This window comes from Panulirus ornatus, chromosome 14 (genome assembly GCF_036320965.1).
Source record: "Panulirus ornatus isolate Po-2019 chromosome 14, ASM3632096v1, whole genome shotgun sequence".
Taxonomy (NCBI): domain Eukaryota; kingdom Metazoa; phylum Arthropoda; class Malacostraca; order Decapoda; family Palinuridae; genus Panulirus; species Panulirus ornatus.
Genome location: NC_092237.1, coordinates 1255662 through 1264369, shown reverse-complemented (window position 1 = coordinate 1264369; position 8708 = coordinate 1255662). Strand labels below are relative to the sequence as shown.

Here is an 8708-nt window from a genome sequence, read left to right as displayed (position 1 = left end):
CAGTTACATTTCATTGCTGGATAAGCTAGATTTATGGTGAACCAGATATTTTATTAAGCTCTGCTGATACTTAATAGATTGTGTATTCTATGGTAATAAATGCTGTAATTTCATCCATATTGATGAGAACTAAGAGACAAGTAGTACAAAACATGGGTAACACAATGATGTTAAATAAAAAACACAGGAAAGTCCATTTATGGGACACTGCTATTGCTGGTACAGGAACAGGAAAATTTGAGAAATGAGACCCATAGTGCTACTGCAAGAAAAGTGTCATTACCTAGTGTCATAACGCTGCTGTTGAAAGGGGTGAGTGTCCAAGGTCCCATGGCTGTGCTGCTGATGGGAGGAGGTGTCAAGGTCCTTTAACTGTGCTGCAGAAGGGAGTTGTCAATGTCCCATTATTGTGCTGCAGAAGGGAGATGGTGTTGCCGAGGTACCATGGTTATGCTGAAGGAGGGATATGGCATCATTAAGTTCCTCGGGTGCTGTTGCTGTGGAGGGTAAGTGAGTTCTGTGCCTCAAAGAGTTCTTGCCAGAAGTGAAGCCAGAGTCACATTGTGCAACTGTTGAAGGGGGTAGTTAAATAAATTCTCATAGAGCTCCTGCTAGAGAGGGGAAGAACCTGGAGATGCATTGTTCTGTGGCCATAGAGGAAGTATAGCTGACTGACTTACGTAAAGATGCTCAAGGTGATGGTGCACAGCTTTTAAAGTCAGGGAGAACTGCATGTAGGTGCAGTCTTTGTCTTTGTGCTAAGGGGGCCTTAGATGTAATGTATCGTTCACATCATCTGGTGTGTAAATAATGATTGCAGCTGACAGGGTTTTGTAGAGATGATGGGATGCACAAGATCATTCTCACCATTTCGTGTATGACTGCATGCATGGTGTGTATGGAAGTGTGGCTTTGCAAAGCACCCAAGTTCCTGAGAGAAGCCCATGAGGACTAAGGGCTTTGTAGCAATGCTAGTCTTGCTTCACTGTATTCACTCTCCTGCTTACCCTTTTATGACACACCACCCTCCATTCATCTCCAAACTTCTCACTTTTTTCATATATTTCAATTAGAGCTCAACTTTTTTTTTTTCCACTGTACAGTGTTCAATGCATCTTCACAGTGTGTAAAAAAAAAAAAAAAAACTTAGTATTCTATTTCCAAAAGAACTTATATACATCTGTTAGTGTTACCATTATGCATTTCAAACATACCATATCCCTTCTTTACACTTGAGCAACCTATTCTTATATATATCCTTCCTCTCCTTACAAATATGATATCAACAAAATGCATACATACTATAATGACTCGACAGGCACTAAACGATGCCATTGCCAACCCATTTGTAACTTTCATCCAAACTTCCTAGGCATGTATGAGTAACACTTTCTTGTCTGTGTTCAAGACAAATCCATCTCTCCAATATTACTAACACTAATTCAGTATATCACAACACCCATCATGGCCAAAATGCATCTTCCTTTCTGAAGACACTGGACACACTCCTCAGATGTCTTGCACCCACCCATCAAAGACAGACAAACATCACCATATTTCTTGACCTGTGGTCTTACCAATTGGATGTGGGGAGCTTTCCGAGGACTGCAGGAGCCTCAAGAGTGGCCAACATGACAAGGCAAAATATGCCACAATAAAGGCCATCTCGGGTAGGAAGGAAAAGATAGAGAAAAGGATGAAAAAATTAATCAGGGTTCAGAAGGAGTTTTTGAACCTAATTCTAAAAGGTACACACATTATAGGAAGAGGGAAGATAGAAAATAGAAAATTCCACAGACAAGCTGCTTAAGGAAAGGAGGTATCATAACATTCAGTCATATTCATCCTAAAAATTTTAACAGTCCGTGTCATATCATGAAAAAAATTTTCTCAAACATATGTACGACAAGCACAGTATTAAATGAGTTATGTTTCTGTTCAGGCATGACAGTTAATACTACTCCATAGAAATTCACCAACATAATACATGAGGTATTATTGATACTGGAGCTGCACTTCTGTACATCTATAATTGTTTCATTTTTCTTGCAGTCAAACAATACATCATTTTAGCTGCAGCATATATATTTTTCACTGACACCTTGTTAAGTGGTAGGTTTTTGGGAAAGTGATCTGTGGGTGAGAGTGGACTAAACACCTCTTAAAGTAACAAAAGTAGAGTTAAAATATGACACTGTTGCTCCACACTGCAGGTAAAGGTGTACTACAATCATTCAAAGTATACTTTGATTGACTTCAGGATCCTGTTTTTCAGTGAGGTAGATTGTAGCTTTTATATACACTGAACTATGTGCTACTCAGGCAGTACAAGGCACTTGCTCAAAAAATGTTCTGCTGTGGTTGTAAAATCCTTTACTCCTTGATATTGTTTTGATATTGTGCTGGGTGAGATAGAGATTCAGAGATATCAAAACTGATTTGGCTTGTATCACCCTTTGTTTGTAAATGATTAGTACCTCATCAGCTGCAACTGAGGGAACTTTACTTTGTTCTTTTGGTGTACTTTTGTAGTATTCATTTATATTACAGATGACAATGTGTACAATGTTCCTGATTATTTTAAAAGGTTAATATTTACACATCGAGCAATATAATTCCAATGTTTTCAGTCTGTCCTGGTTATCAGATTCAGTGTGTTCATCAGGTATTTGTGATGAAGCATTGCTAAGCTTAGTATGGTACCTTACAGAAGAATTACAGGAATTCATTTTTCAGTAGGACCATTAATCCTTAACCTGTGGCTATGGTATTAAGTGACACAACTTGTACAGGAAAAAAAATCCCTTACAGAACATTCCTGTGTCACACATTAATCAAGAAAATACCTCAGTGAGCAATATACTTTCCTCTGTATTGGTGTGAAGGATGTCAAGTTATCAGGGGAGCTTTGGTTGGGGACATGGTGATCCTTATTTGTGTAAGAATATGATGGTTATGGGTACTTTCCAGGTGTGATTTCATTCTTCAAATACCTAAACATTATATATATATTTTTCTATTTTGCTTTGTCGCTGTCTCCCGTGTTAGCAAGGTAGCACAAGGAAACAGACGAAAAAACGGCCCAACCCACCCTCCTACACATGTATATACATACACATCCACACAGTGTGTGAAAGAAGAAAGTTGAGAGTAAATGTGAATAAGAGCAAGGTTATTAGGTACAGTAGGGTTGAGGGTCAAGGCAATTGGGAGGTAAGTTTGAATGGAGAAAAACTGGAGGAAGTAAAGTGTTTTAGATATCTGGGAGTGGATCTGGCAGCGGATGGAACCATGGAAGTGGATCATAGGGTGGGGGAGGGGGCGAAAATCCTGGGAGCCTTGAAGAATGTGTGGAAGTCGAGAACATTATCTCGGAAAGCAAAAATGGGTATGCTTGAAGGAATAGTGGTTCCAACAATTTTGTATGGTTGCGAGGCGTGGGCTATGGATAGAGTTGTGCGCAGGAGGGTGGATGTGCTGGAAATGAGATGTTTGAGGACAATGTGGTGTGAGGTGGTTTGATCGAGTAAGTAACGTAAGGGTAAGAGAGATGTGTGGAAATGAAAAGAGCATGGTTGAGAGAGCAGAAGAGGGTGTTTTGAAATGGTTTGGGCACATGGAGAGAATAAGTGAGGAAAGATTGATCAAGAGGATATACGTGTCGGAGGTGGAGGGAATGAGGAGAAGTGGGAGACCAAATTGGAGGTGGAAAGATGGAATGAAAAAGATTTTGTGTGATCGGGGCCTGAACATGCAGGAGGGTGAAAGGAGGGCAAGGAATAGAGTGAATTGGATCGATGTGGTATATCGGGGTTGACGTGCTGTCAGTGGATTGAATCAGGGCATGTGAAGCGTCTTGGGTAAACCATGGAAAGCTGTGTAGGTATGTATATTTGCGTGTGTGGATGTGTATGTATATACATGTGTATGGGGGTGGGTTGGGCCATTTCTTTCATCTGTTTCCTTGCGCTACCTTGCAAACGCGGGAGACCAGCAGAAAAGAAAAAAAAAAAATAATCCACACACGCAAATATACATACCTATACCTCTCAACGTATACATATATATACACACACAGACATATACATATATACACATGTACATAATTCATAGTCTGCCTTTATTCATTCCCATCGCCACCTCGCCACACATGAAATAACAACCCCCTCCCCCCTCATGTGTGTGAGGTAGCGCTAGGAAAAGACAACAAAGGCCACATTCGTTAACACTCAGTCTCTAGCTGTCATGTAATAATGCACCGAAACCACAGCTCCTTTTCCACATCCAGGCCCCACAGAACTTTCCATGGTTTACCCCAAACGCTTCACATGCCCTGGTTCAATCCATTGACAGCACGTCGACCCCAGTATACCACATTGATCCAATTCACTCTATTCCTTGCCCGCCTTTCACCCTCCTGCATGTTCAGGCCCCGATCACTCAAAATCTTTTTCACTCCATCCTTCCACCTCCAATTTAGTCTCCCACTTCTTGTTCCCTCCACCTCTGACACATATATCCTCTTGGTCAATCTTTCCTCACTCATTCTATCCATGTGACCAAACCATTTCCAAACACCTTCTTCTGCTCTCTCAACCACACTCTTTTTATTACCACACATCTCTCTTACCCTATCATTACTTACTCGATCAAACCACCTCACACCACATATTGTCCTCAGACATCTCATTTCCAGCACATCCATCCTCCTCCACACAACTCTATCCATAGCCCACGCCTCGCAACCATATAACATTGTTGGAACCACTATTCCTTCAAACATATCCATTTTTGCTTTCCGAGATAATTTTCTCGACTTCCACACATTCTTCAACGCTCCCAGAATTTTCGCCCCCTCCCCACCCTATGATTCACTTCTGCTTCCATGGTTCCATCCACTGCCAGATCCACTCCCAGATATCTAAAACACTTCACTTCCTCCAGTTTTTCTCCATTCAAACTTACCTCCCCTATCCCTGGGGATAAGGTCGAAAAAATACTTCCCACGCATTCCTCACGTGTCGTAGAAGGCGACTAAAGGGGATGGGAGTGGGGGGGTAGAAACCCTCCCCTCCTTGTATTTTGACTTTCTAAAAGGGGAAACAGAAGAAGGAGACCTAAACATATTATTATTATTATTTTGCTTTGTCGCTGTCTCCCGCGTTTGCGAGGTAGCGCAAGGGAACAGACGAAAGAAATGGCCCAACCCACCCCCATACACATGTATGTACACACATGTCCACACACGCAAATATACATACCCATACATCTCAATATGCACATACATATACACACACAGACACATACATATATACACATGCACACAATTCACTGCCTTTATTCATTCCCATCGCCACCTCGCCACACATGGAATAACATCCCCCTCCCCCCTCATGTGTGCGAGGTAGCGCTAGGAAAAGACAACAAAGGCCCCATTCGTTCACACTCAGTCTCTAGCTGTCATGCAATAATGCCCGAAACCACAGCTCCCTTTCCACATCCAGGCCCCACAGAACTTTCCATGGTTTACCTCAGACGCTTCACATGCCCTGATTCAATCCATTGACAGCACATCGACCCCAGTATACCACATCAATCCAATTCACTCTATTCCTTGCCCGCCTTTCACCCTCCTGCATGTTCAGGCCCCGATCACTCAAAATCTTTTTCACTTCATCTTTCCACCTCCAATTTGGTCTCCCACTTCTCGTTCCCTTCACCTCCGACACATATATCCTCTTGGTCAATCTTTCCTCACTCATTTTCTCCATGTGCCCAAACCATTTCAAAACACCCTCTTCTGCTCTCTCAACCATGCTCTTTTTATTTCCACACATCTCTCATACCCTTACATTACTTACTCGATCAAACCACCTCACACCACACATTGTCCTCAAACATCTCATTTCCAGCACATCCACCCTCCTGCGTGCAACTCTATCCATAGCCCATGCCTCGCAACCATACAACATTGTTGGAACCACTATTCCTTCAAATATAGCCATTTTTGCTTTCGGAGATAATGTTCTCGACTTCCACACATTCTTCAAGGCTCCCAGGATTTTCGCCTCCTTCCCCACCCTATGAAATATATTATATATTTTTTCCATCCATGATTCTACTCACCAGTACATGAAGATTCACCAAGACTAAGCTTAGCATGGGCTCTTGTCAATGATAGCCCATCCTTGGGTGTGCCATTACTGTTACATCTTACAGGTCCTATATATATCACCAAGTATTTTTACACTTCATATGCAATATCTTATTCTTCTCTGTCTGATATCCCTGAGGCTTGTTCCCTTCAGGAACTCCCAAGTGATAGCCATGGCCACTTATGTCTGTACTTACATGCCTCCCTTGCGTACACCATTCCATGCATTCTTCTGCCATTTCTCTCCCTCCAATACTCTTCCACTCTACTTCCACATGTCATAGGTGGTCTGTCTCTCACACCAACTCATTTAATCATACTATCGTATGCTCTCCTAAACTACATGTCTTGCATTCTTTCCAAATGCCCAAACCATCTCCTCCAAGTATTACATTTTACCCAAACTGCATCTCCACAATTCATTCCTTTTGCATTCTTTGCCATATAAGATCTCTCATACACACCCCCTCATTTTCTTCTTCATTGCATTTAGTCATACTACATGCTCCTCTCAAATATCTCATTTCCATAGTCTGGATTCTTGACCTCTGTGACTTAATCACTGTCCATGTTTCAGCTGCACAGGTTCAGGACAGGAGGATTATGGTGCCCCTTGATCCTTTCTTCACTTTTATATTTACTCTTCTTCACAATATGGATGCATTAATATTTCATGTACATACAAAGAACATTATGTACATTAAGAACATTAATAATATATGGTGGGGGAGGCAAGTTGTTAGAAGCAGCGAAAAGTTTTTATCGAGGATGTAAGGCATGTGTATGTGTGGGAAGAGAGGAAAGTGATTGGTTCTCAGTGAATGTTGGTTTGCGGCAGGGGTGTGTGATGTCTCCATGGTTGTTGAATTTGTTTATGGATGGGGTTGTTAGGGAGCTAAATGCAAGAGTTTTGGAAAGAGGGGCAAGTATGCAGTCTGTTGTGGATGAGAGAGCTTGGGAAGTGAGTCAGTTGTTGTTCGCTGATGATACAGCACTAGTGGCTGATTCAGGTGAGAAACTGCAGAAGCTGGTGACTGAGTTTGGTAAAGTGTGTCAAAGAAGAAAGCTGAGAGTAAATGTCAATAACAGCAAGGTTATTAGTTATAGTAGGGTTGAGGGACAAGTCAATTGGGAGGTAAGTTTGAATGGAGAAAAACTGGAGGAAATGAAGGGTTTAGGTATCTGGGAGTGGATTTGGCAGCGGATGGAGCCATGGAAGCGGAAGTGAATCATAAGTTGGGGGAGGGGGTGAAAGTTCTGGGAGCATTGAAAAATGTGTGGAAGTTGAGAATGTTATCTTGGAAAGCAAAAATGGGTATGTTTCAAGGAATAGTGGTTCCAACAATGTTATATGGTTGCGAGGCATGGGCATGTGCTGGAAATGAGATGTTTGAGGACAGTATGTGGTGTGAGGTGGTTTGATCGAGTAAGTAATGAAAGGGTAAGAGAGATGTGTGGTAATAAAAAGAGTGTGGTTGAGACAGCAGGAGTGGATGTTTTGAAATGGTTTTGTCACATGGAGAGAATGAGTGAGGAAAGATTGACAAAGAGGATATATATGTCAGAGGTGGAGGGAACCAGGAGAAGTGGGAGACCGAATTGGAGGTGGAGGGATGGAGTGAAAAAGATTTTGAGTGATCGGGGCCTGAACATGCAGGAGGGTGAAAGGCGAGCAAGGAATAGAGTGAATTGGAACAAAGTGGTATACCGGGGTCGACGTGCTGTCAATGGGTTGAACCAGGGCATGTGAAGTGTCTGGGGTTAACCATGGAAAGTTCTGTTGGGCCTGGATGTGGAAAGGGAGCTGTGGTTTCGGTGCATTATACATGACAGCTAGAGACTGAGTGTGAATGAATGTGGCCTTTGTTGTCTTTTCTCAGTGCTACCTCACACACATGCGGGGGGGAGGGGGTTGTTATTTTATGTGTGGCGGGGTGGCAATGGGAATGAATAAGGGCAGACTATGAATTATGTATATGTGTATATATGTATATGTCTGTATGTGTATATATATGAATATGTTGAGTGTATAGGTATGTATATGTGCGTGTGTGGATGTGTATGTATATACATGTGTATGTGGGTGGGTTGGGCCATTCTTTCGTCTTTTTCCTTGCGCTACCTCGCTAACATGGGAGACAGCGACAAAGTATAATAAATGATAAATAAACAAAGAACATAATTTACATAAGTAAAAAAAAAGTATTTTCATCAAACACATAAACACTGATACAAGAAAACTTATTTTCTTTATCATAAAACTGACTTGTATGTTCCATGCATAAATCTGGTTTCCCAGTTAGATGTAACTGCACTCTCCTGTAGATAAAAGGGTAACTGTGATGCAAGATAATTTTACAACTGTTATTAGGTTCCTCATTACATCTTTGTATAAGAGAGGGAACTATACATCAACTTGGAATTTAAGTAGGGGCAAGGACCGTCAGACCTAATAGGCTTATTCTGGAAGGCTTCCAGAAAGCAGCCTGTCAAGCTCTCATTCTGGAAGGCATGTTGCAGTTTAAGGGTTAATGTTATACCAATCCTGACAAAA

At 41.7% G+C, this 8708-nt stretch overlaps 1 protein-coding gene across 1 annotated transcript in view; it reads left to right on the top strand.

Moving 5' to 3' along the window:
• The first annotated feature begins 451 nt into the window (after positions 1-451).
• LOC139753130 (uncharacterized) overlaps positions 452-8708 on the top strand; it is a 250412-nt gene continuing 242155 nt past the window's right edge. The window contains exon 1 of the mRNA XM_071669258.1: positions 452-506. Coding sequence (XP_071525359.1) covers positions 467-506 — 40 coding nt within the window. The 5' untranslated portion in view covers positions 452-466. The remainder of the gene's footprint in view (positions 507-8708) is intronic.